The 16807-nt window shown below is 25.1% G+C and overlaps 2 protein-coding genes across 2 annotated transcripts in view; one reads left to right on the forward strand and one right to left on the reverse strand.

Moving 5' to 3' along the window:
* Positions 1-4216, reverse strand: part of LOC129959254 (NAD(P)H-hydrate epimerase-like) — a 39717-nt gene extending 35501 nt beyond the window's left edge. Inside the window, exon 1 of the mRNA XM_056072079.1 lies at positions 3996-4216. Coding sequence (XP_055928054.1) covers positions 3996-4120 — 125 coding nt within the window. The 5' untranslated portion in view covers positions 4121-4216. The remainder of the gene's footprint in view (positions 1-3995) is intronic.
* A 294-nt stretch (positions 4217-4510) lies between these two features.
* LOC129960127 (osteoclast-stimulating factor 1-like) lies at positions 4511-16060 on the forward strand. The gene is made up of 8 exons (XM_056073285.1): positions 4511-4696; positions 7618-7664; positions 7922-8039; positions 9542-9633; positions 9994-10113; positions 10250-10328; positions 14086-14184; positions 15509-16060. The coding sequence occupies exons 1-8, from the start codon at positions 4648-4650 to the stop codon at positions 15556-15558; spliced, it is 654 nt and encodes a 217-aa protein (XP_055929260.1). The 5' UTR covers positions 4511-4647; the 3' UTR covers positions 15559-16060.
* The last annotated feature ends 747 nt before the right edge of the window (positions 16061-16807 follow it).

Genomic DNA, 16807 nt, shown 5'->3' on the forward strand with positions numbered 1-16807 from the left:
ATTAAACTGATGACCTTCATCACATGCTCCACTATCACAGAATTCATTTTCTTCTAGAATAGAATATGTAAGGCAAGAAACTATTTTTCTTTGATCGTGAAGTTTTAGGAATTCAGACTCATATTCGTCGCATATTTTTTTAAATACTGTAAAATTATAGAGCACTGCATTTAAAATATGTTCTTGCGAGAAAGAAAGTTTACCCCCATTTTCTAAACCTATATGAGCATGCAATTCATATTGTTTTACAACTATATCTAACTTTTTTACATAATATTTTAGAACAAAATATAAATTTAATTTGCTACAATCTATAGTCATGATATATATAATAAAAAACTAAATAATAAAGTTTTAAATAATAAAGATAAAAATAATAAAGTTTTATTATTCATTAGATGATTTTAAACTTTTTTTATAAGAGTATAATAACAGTAAATCACTTAAGTACTTTGTAAGATTTTGGTGATAATTATTACATATTTCTAAAAAAAACTTACCTTTTATACTCCATTGGTACTTGAATAAGTACTGGTATTAAACGCTTCTCTAACAGTTAAAAACTGATTTTCTGGAAAATGTTTAGCACAGACCTACATATATGAAACAAATATTAGGCTTAAGTCAAATTTTAAAAAAATATATATGAAGTATAATTAAAAAGATACAGAAACAAAACATTTTAAATATTAAGAACAAATTAAAAAAAAGACTATGAGAAGTAACAATAAAAAAAAGAAATTTTTTATTTAGCTCAAGCAAACAATACCAAAGTAATTGGAAGCATAAGCAACTAAATGTAGAGAAAACAAAATGACAGAAATGGAAGTTATACATAATTTTAAATGTTTCACAGTTCAAGAGAATTAATTAACTAAAAATTGTACAAAAAAGAATGAAACTTACCTTACTATATTTAGTTGGCACGAAATTGTCCCGCTTTATTGCAGAGATCCATGCTCTTCTAGTGTTTTCATTTCTTGGAAACGAAAGTACTGAAATATTGGGGCTATTTTTCGTGTAATTACTTTTACAATTAGGAACACAGCACGCACTAGGCATCTTTATTACAATAAATTAAAATTAATATGAAAAAAAGATCAGAAAACTTTTAAATAAAACCAGTAACACAATACCCGCACTTCGCTACGCCAACATCTACCGTGACTAACCGCACTCTTTTACACCAGCTGCGTTTAGAATTTTCCTGAAAATTCATCCTAACTCGTGACGTCACGGGCTGAACGCGTTGGGAGTTGTGAGGCCTTGTATTACGGAGGTCGTGGTTCAGCTTAGTGCAGTGGCGATTTCGCTTTGATATCCTACCCGGCAAAGAAGAAAAAGACAAGGTTTGTTTCTAGAAAACCAGTAAAGAAAAGAAAAAAGAAGAAAAAAAACTTATATAATGCAAATAATTTTAAAGAACTTCCTGTAAAAGCGCCTTAATAGTTTTCCTTTCAAGTTGGCAAATGATCAAATTGTCAGAAAAAATGACGGTGGGACAGGCAATATAAAGACCATAAAATAAGCCTTCCGTTCAAAAAACACTTCTAAATTCAGCCTTTTAGGTTTATTTATTGACATAATCTTTGTTTATATACAATATTTATTTGTAATAGCAACAGCTTGGACTGAAGTGGCTGTCTAATGGAAACAGGTGAATGTCCAGAATGAAAGCACCCCCCCCCCCAGACAAATTCACACAATTTCCTTATTACAATTTAAAGTGTAAAAATCTAAACTTAACAATTTCTATCACATTTTATCCCGGCTGGAAAAATAACTAATATTTATCACTGTTATAAAATTAAGCGTTAAGTTTGTAATATGTGCCTTCTCAAGAGATGATTTTCGATGATTGAGAATGGATTTCCAAAAAATCATTTCTTAATAAATATCTACCAAATTTCAAGTTCCTGATGATCAAGCCTGGAAAGTTTTGGGAAGAGACAGGCAGAGAGTTGAATTTACATTTATATAAGGAACATAAAATAGGAATGAGAACATTCACAATTGCAGGATGGAAATAAAAATCAATCTTAAGAGGTTCATTTATATTCACATTTGAATGACCCAGAAGAAGTTTTCTTTATTCAAGAACCATGAGAAAAACTCCAGAACAAGATCTTTAGAACTAAGTTTTAACCCTTACTATTTAAATATACTTCTCCTTATACTCAGGTACCAGTCTAACCAACAATGTTAAGTTTAATATAAAAGCATATATTATGCAATATTCAACACAAGAGTTGATATATGCTCATATATTTCATAATCAAATTAGTAGTTAAAGAATTAAGAATAAAAATTGAATTATTTGCTATAAGAAAGTAAAATATAAAAACTGGAAGGGCAAGGAAAAGTTTTTAAGCACCAGGTAATAATACAGAGAAAGAACAGAAACTTGGAAAAATGACAAAAAGTTGCTTCGTTGGAAATCTTTCAAGTAAAAATGCCAAAGAAAGTTAAATGAAAGCAAATAAAAATCAAGTTGTTACATCGTTAATACAATGACAAGAAATAAATGGTAGCTAATTTAATTGATTTTTTAATTCTAAATATAAATCTTCAAAACTAAAAGCAATACATAATTACTATATAAATAACTATTTCAAAAGTAAAAGGAATAAATCTGGTTAGACTTTAATCGCCAAGTTTGCAACACTTTCACAGGATTCTTTACTGGATTAGGCATTAGCTATTCTTGAAGTCTCCAATTTAAAGTGCATGACAACAAAAGTGTTTTCCAAAAATCAATATTCAGTCTGATATTGTAAAATTTAGTTTGGCACAAAATACTCAAATGTAAGCAGGAGGGCAGAATTTTAGTGAATTCTGCAAAGGTGTGTATATATATATATATATATGAAGCACTTTGCAGGAAAACTCTTTATTTGATATATACAACCATACTTATTAGTTATTAGTCTTTTGGACTTATAACTTATTAGTCTTTTGGAAATGAATATGCAGTATCAACATTACTATTTAGAATGCAAATGATTTTCAAAAAATTTCAGAATTTAGAAAGAGAAAGGATTTGTTAGGAAAGAAATTATTTATTTTGTATTTGTTATTCTTTCGAAATTCCCTCAAAATATCACAAATTAAACTTGCTCTTGTGAAAAGTAATTAAAGTGTCCATTCTGAGAAAATGTTCTATTTTTACATTTGGAGTAGAATCTTTTAAGCATGAAATTTGATACAACATTTAATTATATTCAGAGTCAGGAAATGAATAAAGTTTTGAGATGAAGCAATCTTACCCCCCCCCCCCCCAAAAAAAAAATTGGCTATCTAATTAAAGCTTCACAAATCAAAGTTATTCCTAATTATAATTTCAATTGATTTAAAATAATAGATAATCATAGTTCATTTTATGCAATAAATAAGGCTATTAGATGTTCTTGATAATAAACTAAAAAATATATAAAAAGTAGTATTAATAATCACAATTAATTCTGGTTAATCAAAATGAATGAAACAAATTCAGGTAATAGAAACATGAAAGCATATTTAATCATTGTTATTAGAAACACTATAAAAACAAGTGCACATCCTTAGAAAGATTCAACATTTCCTTTTTCTCTAGGAATAAATTCTAATTTTCATTAATACCAAGCTGCCACTGAATAATGATTAAATTTTTTAAAAATTATGGTAACACAAAAACTTTTTTTATTCACATTCGCAACAATCTGTTGAGTAATAACCGTATGGAAACAACAATTCTATAACAATTTCCGTCAAATAAAAGAATTGAAGAAATTTAAAAGAGGAGAGGATATGTTCCTTAGGATAATTTACAATAAAGCGAAAGAAATGATGAAAAATAAAAAAAATCAACTATTAAAGCTATAAGAAAAATCTTAGGGAAAAAGCATGTATATGTACAATAACAGTACAACATTAATTGGAACTATTTCTTAAAAAAAGTAAAAAATAGTAACCTATTTTCTACTTATTTAAATAGATTAAAAGATGATTAATTATACCTCAAATACTTTACTGATGTAGACATTGTTCTAAAGTTGAAATAAATTAGATTCTTCAAAAAATATTTTGATTTTACGCTAAAAAAATGCCTATAACTTAAGCCAATTAAAAGTTTTAAATGCATTTACTAATTCAGTAAACTATGCCTTCATTTACAGTAAACAAATAGTTGAATTCAGCTCCATAAAATAATTTGAGCTCCGCGCAAAACCAAAACTTGGCTTTGTAAATCAAAACAAAAATTCCATATGACAGGTTACAGTGAAGGAAATATTATGGTGGCAAAAATTTATTTTTCAAATTCTTGTTCAAACTGAATTTATTCAAACATATCTGAAATTTTCAATATTGACATGAAATTTTCCATTTGTTCAGAAAATAATTATTCATATTATTGAAAGAAATTCAAAGAAGCTATCGTATACAGGTAATCTTTATTCTCTTCCATATTTCAGTGCGACATGATTTCAGCTAATATTCATGCAAAAAGTGCATCATTGAACTGAATTGAACTTAATATCCTAATTTCACTTGCAATTTTATTTGACAATTTGTTATTGTTAATGTTTATTGACAATTGAAATTTTCAACGGTACTTTAATTTTAAAAAACGTAAACGTTTTATAATATTATTTTTATTAGTGAAATAAAATGTCTAATATCGTCAGACCTGCCCCACCGAAACCTGTTCCTAAACCAGGTGTTTCTTTCGTTCTTTAATGAAGTTGCCTTTGTTTCAGTTTTAGTATATTATTAGTTAATACAATTTATAATAATATTAATTTAAAAAATCTGAAATTTTTTTTGATTAATAGAGACTAATTTTATTTCCAAATGAACAGTTCGTTGTGTGTTAAATTTCATCATAATATTATTTCCACTTTCATTTCAAATAATTAGATAATTTAGTTAAATCATAGAATAGTAGTTAATATTTTTACTAAATGAAACTCCATTTCAAATTGCTCATTTTCGATTTAAATTTTGAAAGAGAAGATGTCGATAAAGTTTTGACAAATTTACCTTTGTAGCATGTATTATTTTAATTGTCATAATCTGATGTCTTTAGCAGAAAGTATTTGAAAATAATATTACTTCCAATTATTTTAAGATTATGTTAACAAACTCACTAAAAATCTATAGAATTGAAATTTTGGTAAAAGGTAGGGTTTATACAAAAACCAACTTTTTAAAAAACCGATTTTCAAATTCAATATTTCCAAAAAAAAAAACCGGTTTTAGCCGATTTTCGAAATTTGTCAAAAAAATAGAATAGAGTAAAATATTTTATTTAATTTATATACAATAACAAAATCAATGTAAAAGTCAAAATATATTTAAAAAATTAAGGATTACATATACATATTACTTACACAAAATAACGAAAACTCAAACAAAAGTTTCACATAATATTTATATTATTTTCACTAATTTTAATTTCTCTTAAGAAAATAGGATTTTATAAAATATCCACTGAACGGTGCTTTGTTCTTATTTTGGACACAATATTGTCTGAAATCGAAATTACTCGTTCACTAGCTACTGAGCTTGGTTTGATAGTTTTCCTGGCATCAAATAACAAAAATAAGTTTTTTGTTTGAAAATTCAGCTTTCAGTGTCTTTGGATTTTTAAGTTTTTCTTCAGGGTCTTCAAGAAATGAATTGATTTTTCCATGGCTTCTTTTAAAAAAACATTACTCTGATGAGTAGTTTCTTCGATTTTCTCTTCATCAGAATCAGTTTCCACATAAGAATTAGGGAATATTCTAGACAATATCTTTCCAGATAACTTAATAATTTTGATTTTTGAAGCTAAAGAAAGTACAGTAGATTTCTTTGCTGAACTAGAAATGTTTTGTGGATTTTGCAAATACAGCAAACAAGTTGCTAATTCTCCTTGTCTTCTTTCTTAAATTCATTCTTCTAAAGCACATAACAATTTCAAACTTATTTCTGTTTTTAAATTATTTAGTTCATTTAACAGAAATTCAAAGATACCTTTTCTTGTTAATAAATTGGCATCTTGTCACCCTAAATCTTCAGCTGCTACACGAATCAGTCCCAACTGATAAAATTCAAAATATTTGTTGGTTTTTTTTGAAGAAGAGGGATATCATGGTGTTTTGGAAAACCGTTTTTCTTTATTTAAAAACTGGTTTTCAAATGTGACAAATTTACTTTAAAAAACCGGGTTTGAAAAACCGCCAAACCCTAGAAAAAGGTAATGATTATCAACTAAAAATGAATCTTACTATGAATTCATGATTATTGATTATTTAAACTAAGCCAATGATTAAATGAATTCACTAAGCACTGATTTTCATGATTTTTGTCAGATAAAAATATTCTTCTTTGTAAGATTTTATTTTTAATACCTTAAAGAAATGAATTAAAAAATGGTTACCAGGGTTTAGTCTGCTTTATCCAGGGATTCCCAGTCTTCTATTCCTAATACCAGACATCTGTCCTTAAATCATTTTCTCTGCATAAGAAGAATGCTGCTATATAAAATGATTTCTTTCAAAAGTATAACTTGAGATTTAATATTCCATACTTCATTATTTTATGTATGTATTTTAGGAATATATATTTATTTATATGTATGATAAATGAATAAAAAATGTAGAATGAGCCATAAAAATCTTTTTTTCTTTTTTTTTTTTTTTTTTTTCTTTCTATAACCTTATATTTTAGCCTGTTTGTTGTTTTAGCCTGCTTCAAAACATATATGTCTACATCTCTTTTTAGCACTGCTTCATGCTCTTTTACAATATGGTCTATTTTCAAGGGTTTCATATGTAACATGATCTATTTTTCATTTGCCTTTATTTTTTAATTGCTTTAAAAAGTATAATTTGAGGCATTTAAACTTGTAAGATATATTATTTATGTGTACAATAACTGAGAATCACAAAATGGACTATTTATGGAAATTTTTTGAACCATGTGATATAAATGGATTTTTAAAAAAAGATTAAATTATTGCATTTTGATTAAGAGTAATTTATTTCATAAATATACAGTAATAATCAAAATTCTGAAAACCTTTTGAAGTTAGTGCACTCTGGAAATTTCATGGCTTATAATAGCAGTAGTATTTGTATAAAAATCTTAAATCAATGTATCATTTTATGGATAATTTAACCAAGAATATAATGTATTAAATGTTTGATTATCATTATTTTTTTTAAATATAGTTAAATAATTTTTAAATAAGCATATTTTTCTTAAGTTGATAAGACATTTCATTTCTTAATTTGAATGTAATCAATAAAAATGAGTATTTAGACAGCCAAAAAGATGGAATCTTGTTATCAATAAAATTTAGTAATGACATTATTTAGGAATAGAGCAAAAGGTCGTTTTTAGACATTTTTTTTTGGTGACTTATCAGTTTTTATTACTATTTCATTTGTATAAATTATTTTGGAAGATAAAAACTATACAAATAGAGAAAGGCTACAATAAGTAATCATTTACAAATCAAAGCTGCTAACACATACTTCCAATTGTTTCATCATAAGCTCTGCTACTCAAATTTAATATAATTAGTTTTCAATTTTGTATATTCAGGAAATGTAATTTATTTATAACTCATTAAATTTCTTTATATACTTTCAGGTCAAGTTAAAGTTGTCAGAGCACTTTATCGTTATGTTGCTCAGCAGGTAAATATGATATTTTATATGTACTTAATATCATATAAGTTATCTAAAAGGTTTTTTTTTACACTTCAATTTGTTTATTTTTGGAAAATTCTTTCTTTATGTTCCATTTGTGCTTATACTACTTTAAATATTCTAAGTTGAAAATGTATAAATTATATTAGAGAAGAAGAATCTTAAAGCTTTAATATATGTTTATTTTTTACTCAAAAATTTTTTTCCATCAAATTTTTTGATTAAAAGTTAAGATATTTCACTAGGCGGATGAATTATCTTTTGAAGAAGGAGATAATTTGTACATCTTGGATATCAAAACTGATCCCAATTGGTGGAAGGCATCTTGCCATGGGAAAGTGGGCCTCATTCCTAGTAATTATGGTAATTATTTGTCTCATATTTTATATTTACTATAAAGAATATGATAATTAAAAAAACATAAAACCTTTAAATCATAAATTATATAAAAAATAGCTGAAATTAGTGAATTATAAATGAGTAAAAAAAATAGTTTTCATAAGGAGTTACTGTAAATAAAACAGCATGAACTTCAGTGAAATAAATATCAAGTTTTTAAATGAAGCCGAAATATTTTTTAATATTTTCTTATTGATTTCTTGTATTGATCATAAAATTATTTTGCTGAAATCAAAGCCTGGATTACTGATATATGCTTGAATGAAACTAAAATTGTTTTGTTATATTTTTCTTTATTGATTTTTAATTTATTAACAATTGTATTTGCATGAATCATATTTTGTAACAATTGTGTAAATTCCTTTATTTCTTTATTTATTGCCTCTGTTATCAATCTAAAATGATTATGTTTTTTGAATTACAAATATTGCATCGTTTTTCCAAATTCCCCCACCCTAACCATTCTGACTATATCATAATGATATTGACCCTAGGTATTAAAGAATTGGCTTTGGAACCTTGTTTCACCACGCATGCAGATCATATTTATGTTAAAACTATTTGTCTTTCATTTGCCTGCTAGTTTGATATGTATGAAGACAGATGGATCCTTGTCTTTTTTATCTTGAACTCAAAATTGCAAGTTTGATTTTGGGAAAATCTTGTGTAGAATATTAATAACTCAATAATTATAACAGTTTTGAACCATATGAATAATACTAATGTTAATCACAAAATCTCCATCTGAATTCTTTGATAAATTGTTGTATATAGAAAAATAGATTATTTTCAGTTGAGATTTGTTTAGGGAGGAGGAGTGAGAAAGTATAGTTTAGAAATGAAATTTTATTTTATTATTTTGTGGAATACTTTTCAATGAAAATATTTTTTTAAAAATTAAGATAAAAGTTTATTTAGATGTTGTAATTTATACTTCATAATATTCTTTGTCAAAAGAAATTCAATAAAAGTAAGATATAAAACAATCTTATTAATGTAAAAAAATCAGAACTCTTTTTTTTATTTTTATTTTAACTAATTTTTATCTTATAAGATTGAAAATTTGAAATAATGTAAATCATTGAAAACATGTGTGTATAAAATTTCAAAATCATTGCATGTAGAAATGTGTGAGAAATCGATTACAAAATTTCTTCAGTATAAAAATGTGATAAGTAGATTGTGTTAATTTAAGTGTTAAAAAATGTTACTTATTTTGAAAATACAAATTCAATATAATAGGATAAATTACACTATTACATGTAGAAAATGCCAATTGAGATTTTGAAATTAAAATACAGAAAAATAGTTTTATTTTATCTATAGAACTTAAGAATTCCTTTAAGGTTTATTATAATAACATCTTTCATATGTCATTAAAAATATTCATTATCTTTTTTCTTTTTTTTTCCTTTACAAAGTTTTGTTCTTTAATATATATATATATATATATGTATATAATATAGTTGAAGAAAACACAGAGGAAGTTCTCCATCCCTTACATGAAGCTGCCAAACGAGGAAATTTGACATTTTTGGAAGAATGTATAAATAATAAGGTAAGTTCATAACACCTACAATTTTAATTATTTGTGCTGTTTAAAAATCCCCTCTTCCATGCTTGATGTAAAATTTTATTAAACAATAGAAAAACAAATTATTTTAAGAACTGAGTCGTATATTTACTCTTAGAGAAAAAAAATTAGAAAACAGTTATTAATTTGAGTGTTGCTTAATAAATCAACCTATTTATAAGTCAGTGTTTTAAATGAAACTTAATATAAGTTGACATAATGGTAACGTAATTCTGTTGTAGAGATGCATCTCAGAATATATTAGTGTTCTTTGAAAAAGTGAATCAACATTTCAGGCATAATATTTAAACAAAACAAAATAATAATTATTCATTTTATATTTAGGTATCTGTAAATGGATTGGACAAAGCTGGTTGCACAGCTTTACATTGGGCTGCCCATGCAGGAAATGAAGAATGTGTGAAGCAGTTATTAAAAGTTCCTAATATAGAAATTAATGTTCAAGTAAGTTTTATTGCATACTTTCAGTTAATTCCCTAATACTTCTAAGTAGCATTTATTATTAAAAAATTCGTTTTGTTATATTGTAATAAAATTTTATTTATCTAATTTTTGTATTTATTAAACTTTTGTTATATAGAACAAACTTGGTGACACTCCTTTACATTCATGTGCTTGGAAAGGACACAGTGAAATTGTACAAATGCTTTTAGATAAAGGTAAAGACTTAATTTTTGTTATATAATATTGATGAATAAAGAAAACCTGTACTATGATAGTTATAAAACTTAGTAACTTAAGTATTGCATACAAGTCTATAATTTTTTTAAAAATTGTTATATTCTGTTAAAAAGTCATTTGCATATTTGAATTTGCAACTTGATAAAGTTTGAGAATTGTACTTATAAAATTATTTTGTTGGTTTAGCCAAATCATACACACTTGACACATTTTTATGGATTTCAGCATTTTTTAATTGAATTTTATTATTTTTGGAATAAATTAGATTTCTTTTATTAATAATCTTACAATATTTGTAATATTTCTAGCACTTGTATATTTGCATTAATTTTTAGTTCATTTAATCATACTATTTTTTTTTTTTTTTTATGTTTATCTGGGGCAATATTTGTCATTTTGTAAATTTGGGCTTTTTTTTTTTTTTTTTTTTTCCCACAGCTAAGTTATGTCTGATTCATATAGTCTACTCAGTATTTATTATTAAAAATTAGATTTTAATTGTATTTTATATAAGTTAATATTCTACAACTCTGAGTCTCAATACCGTTTTGGATTTATTATAAAATGATTCTAAAGTTTAAGACTTTTTAAAAAATATTTTTGAAAGTTTCTTTGCAAGTACCTATATAAATTGACTACATATTTTTTGTTTCCTGCTGCTGATATTTAATTTTTTTTTACTGCTAGACAAATATATATATATATATATATATATCTTAAAAATATGTTAATTTTGATTTTCAAATTTAAAAAAATGCTGCACAATTTTAAAAAATTAAAAAGGAACAAAACTATTAAAATAACCCAAATTATAAGAAAATGTTTTTTAGAAAAAAATATTGAAATTTGAGTTCAAATGCTGCAAAATCTAAAAAGTAAAAGACTACACACAACTTTTTCCAAGTAAAAAAAAACAAACTTAAGATTATAATATAGATTATAAGATTATAATATATATATATATATATATATATATATATATATATATATAGCCAAAAATGATTTTATTTTGGGCAATTGTCAAACACCTCTTAGGGAAAAAAATCCTTGCCTAAAGTTATCTTTGATAAAATCGTTGGTCTGGTTTGTTTTCCCCCTCTCTCATTTAAATTTCTATTTTATTTTACTAAACTATTTATATTCATTATAATCTTTATTTTTCTTCTCTGCTTGGAATAATTTGTGTTTGCATCTTATAGCTAATTCCATACTTATTTCTACAAAACATGCATTTAGACCATTCGTAAAAAAATTTCGCACCTGTACTTCTATTGTTTAAAAAAATCCTTTGGTTTTTTTAACCCTTTCAGGGACAGTGAATGCAAAAGAGAACACCAATTTTAAAATTTTCTATTATAAAAAAAACTATGGGCTTTAAAATTCCAAAAATTGCTGGGAGGTAGCATCTAGTCTCCTTTTAGATGGCAGCTTAAGCAATTTTCGTTTCTTTTATGTCATTAATTTTATGATAAAAATATCTTGGTTGCACCTCAAATTTCAGATTTTTTTTTAAAAAAAAACCTTTTTAAGAATGAAATTTTATCATAATCAATCACCCATTTTCCTACAATATTCATGAGGTTTTGAATCATAATTTTGTTTTATCTTCAAATTAATTTAAGAATTAACCAAATTGGCTGATTTGCCCATCTAAGATGTCTGTTTCTCCATTCTCCTCTCTTCTGAACCACTGCCTCTCTTCCTGTGAAAGAGGAAATTTGATATTTTGTATAGAAGGATGTGATGCTGATTCTGTGTTCTGGGGGGGGGGGGTTCATTTATCTTCGGATTCCAGAAAAAGAAACCCATTTTTGAAGCTAGAAAACATTTACATTTAAGATTTGTCTTTTTTTTTAGACTGTTACTTATGTTTGACCATTATTTTCTGTTTTATTTTATTTCTGTTACTTTTTTTATAATTCTTATTCAGCATGTAAAAATTCTATAGCGAAGGACTAAAAAAAAATTGTTCATATGCCCATCAATTGACACCCTCGAAAATTTCACTGTGCAGTATCAAAAAAGTGTACACAAAATTCTAACAATATGGAAAAAAATAATTTCTTATTATGTGTTAGATAAAAAGATACTTTTGCATGCTTTCATGCCAAATATTATTATTTTTTTTAATTTTGATCTTTTTTACACCTTATTAATTAATAAAATTACCACTTAATTAATAAAATTTAATTGTAAATATTTATTTTTAGCATTTTAATAAGAGAATTTTTATTCTTAGTTGAATTCAATTGCAAATTGTATTAAATTGTAATAATTTTTATTTTTATAAGATTTAGTTTTGCATATTTGTTGTAAATATATAATCTTTTGTATATTTAATACTTTAAATGTTTCAAATTACCTAGAAGATGAATAAAAGTGCCTATAGATCTAAAATATTCATAATTATTGCTGTTGTCATAAGTAATTTCTGCAATTATATCAAAAGATTTTCTTACACAGAGATTGCTCTAGACTGTCGGCGTCCTCGTTTGAGGATGCCACCCCCTGCAAAAGGAAGCAAGTTAAAAAAAAACAATTTGACTGCAAAATCCATGTGTATACAACCTATTAATCACATTGATTGTGTTTTTTCATTATATTTCAAAAACTTTAATGACCCACACTGGAAAGGGTTGAAAATTAAGATATGAACAAAAATGCAACATAGAAAAATGTCAATTTAAAGTTTTCATTCTTTCCACAGTAAGACATAAATTTCACAAAATAGTCTGCAACTTATATGAAACATTGATAAACTCATTTTAAACTACTTAACATTTTTAAAAAATACAAGAATTTGTAGCAATGAAATATCATACTTAAATAAATAAATGGAGAACAAAATTTCCTAAATCGTAATAGTTATATACCACAGAGTTCGGTTCTAGCACTGTTCTGCTATTAACATAAATTCACAACATGCACAAAAATATATACCCCATTTTAAAAAGAACATTTCATATGTAAAATAGTTGAAAATTGGAAGAATTCCATCTGCAAATTTATTTAAATAAACATCTTAAAAGATGTCAATAATATTTACATGTTGAAATTCTCTCTCTCTATATATATATATAATAAATTTTGGATACTATATCTTTTTAATGATAGACTTCGTTCTTTTCTCAAATTCCATTAATACTTTACTTCTAATAAATTGAGTAAAGAAATATTGAGAATAATACAAATGTATTTTAAGCCTCTAGTTTACTGATTACATTTCATTTCCCAAATCATTGACTCATCTGGTGACAAAGGGATTTTATCACCAGAAAATGATATAATACTGGTTCCTTTAAAATAAAGTTGTTGAAAGACCTATAGGAAATTATAATTTTTTGTTTGTTTGTTTTAAAAATGAAAAAGTCACTAAATTATTCATTGTTAATGTTGCATTCTAATATATCAGCTTGTTTTGAATTAATAAAGATCACATTTAGATTACTTAGCTAGTGTAATAATATATTGTGTAGATTTCTCCACATTATCAACTTCAATTGTCTCTGATGTAAAGTTAATAATTTGCATATCAGAATGACATCTTGATAATTTTTTTTAAAGAAAAATATTCTTTAGCCATTATTTTTTGTAATTCTACAGATATTTTATTGCCTGTGTTACTAAGCTTCATCCATATACTATTTTATTTTCTCATTGTTATAAATATAATGATTTTAAATATTTTTGCATTTAAATGCATTTTTAGTTTATTCATGAAATTCTTATGTGTAGGTGCTGACCCAACATTGAAGAATAATGAAAATAAAACTGCATTTGATATTACTAATGACTCTGCCTGTGCTGCTTTACTTAAAGAATACCTTATGACATGTAAGTAGTATGAATTTTTGTTACCTTAAATAAAGTTATAGAAGTGATAAAGTTGTATTCTTTATCGTTTCCATAACACTGTCTTACATTTACATAGTTCAAAACTTGGGAAAAATAACATTCAACATTGTATCCTAAAACATGATTTGAGAAAGTTAGGAACTCTCCAAATAATATATTAAAAGTTTTAGAATAAAGACCATTATATAGTATTATAATTTGGGAATTTTGCCTCTTATTCAGAATTATATATCGCAATAATTCAGGGAATGATAATGTATTGAAAATGAAGAAATTTAACAATTTTGAATTATAAAGGGAGTCTTGGATTTAGCTGAAAAGATAGAAGATATGTTTTAAAAGGTGGAGATATGTCAATGGTATAGATGTATGATATATATATATATATGATATAAGATAATGCCTATAAGATATGCCAGTAAAGACATTTCTATTTAAAAAGCCACTAAGTTAACATCATAAACATTAAACACCGATTTCAATTTATGAAGGCCTTAGAAAAAGTCAACAATATGAAGTTTATTATTAATATATGAGTTTATTATTATTATAATAAATAAAGAATCAAAGTCAATGCTGAAGAAGTTATTTAGGATTAACTTGTTTTGTCAAAAAAAAAATAATTAAAAAAACTGTTACTTGTATTTATTACAATTAAAACATTATTGTATGCATAATAAATTTAACACCTTTTAGCAAAGTTATAAGTACAATAGTGCTGAAATCTTTTTTTAAGGATATAAAAATATAGCATGTTTTAACTTTTGAAAGTCTAATTCTACATCTTGCTTTAATTCCAAGTAAGTATGTGGAATTCTTCAATTCCCTGCATTGATGCAGATTCAAAATCTCTTGAAATGCTAATGATGCATGTAAATGCTGTTTTGAACAAAAGGTTTGATTATTATTTTGTCTTTTTTAATATAAGACATAATTGGAGATCTTATTCTGATTTTGTGTATGCCTACACTTAGAGATTAGGATTTCAATATTTTTCTTTAATAATGCATTTTAACCTAAATTACTAAGAAATAAAATAGTTTGGTAGTTATTTGCAACATATTAAGTAGCCTGTGGCAATCATGTATATAAGTTTCACTCATATCTGTCCTTACCTCATTCTGTTTATGGGATAAAATTACTCATTAAGCATATCAGTTTTGTTTGTATCATTTCTATTTTATCATTTGTTTTGGAGCAAAATATTATCAAAAACTAAAGTTATTTTATCTTAACACTGATTAAATGCTAAAAGAATATGCCTTTTTTATAATGATTTGCTAAAACTCTATTTTATTTTTAGCACCACCTTTTGCAGCTGATGATTATGGAGACAGTGATGATTCCGAGTGATAATGACTTTCAAAACATTTTTTTTTATACATCATTGTTTGTAAAATATATATTTTTTGAAATATATTTTGTATTCAAATGAAGTTCATGTAATGAACTAGTCATTTATTAACAGAGCTTACATAATTATATTCAAGAGTTTTCTCATAAATTTTATCATTGCTTTATATTAAAACTAAGATTTACTCAAGCAGTTGCCTTTATTAATGAGCCATAGAACAATAATCTTTGGCTTATGGCTCATTTTATGCACAAAGATTCTTATTATCAGAGCTGTAACATAAAATTTCATTTTTTATATGCATCAAGACTTTTTTTAAAATCTTAAACAATATATCATTTTTAATAAAATGTTTTCAGGCATGCAAATTTTTTTTTTCAGTTTAGGCCAGGAAATAGCTTTATAAACTAATTGGATATTTATTTAAAGTAACTATCAAATAAACTTGTGAAATTATTTTACGATTCCTTTCTTTTATTGATCTTCAAACTATAAAAAATAATTTTATCTAAACGTATTTATGTACTTTGTTTCTTTCTAATGCAATGATGTATTAGATGAAATTGGCATTTTTTTCCTCTTTTGTATTAATATAAAGTATAGCTTATGTTATATATTTTAATTTTTAATACATAATTGTATTTTTATACATTTTAAACTTGTATATTAAAGAGTTAAAATTTATTTTATATGTCTCATATTTTTATCATATACTAATGTTGATAATGATTTAATAAATCAACATTTTATAATATATAAGCATTTCTTATGTTTCTATATGAGAAATAAATTTTTGAAATGGTTAAAATTGAAGTAATATAAACTTTTTTCCCCTCCTGATTAGAAATGTAGAATGGTGAAAATAAGATTCATGAAATTATGCGCACTTTTTATGTTTTAAAACCGTCCCCAAAAGCCAAAATTCTAAACTGACTAATTGCAATTCAATATTATTGCACACACAGTATGCAATCCATCTCAATCAGGTTAAAATACATTTTCAAACTTAAAAAATCTATTCTATTTTGTCAAGAATCCTTACCTGTTGATATAACATTTTTTATCGTTACTCACATATAAAATGTATCACTTGCCAATTATATCATAACTGATCATAAGGAGGAAAAAAAAAGATCTGATAACATAACACATAATTATACCTGAATCACTATTTTGTAGCTATATGCATTATCATTCAAAATAACTGATGTTGAAACAGTTTAGGGTCAAAATGCAAAATATGTACAA

Source organism: Argiope bruennichi, chromosome 2 (assembly GCF_947563725.1).
Source record: "Argiope bruennichi chromosome 2, qqArgBrue1.1, whole genome shotgun sequence".
NCBI classification, from domain to species: Eukaryota; Metazoa; Arthropoda; class Arachnida; order Araneae; family Araneidae; genus Argiope; species Argiope bruennichi.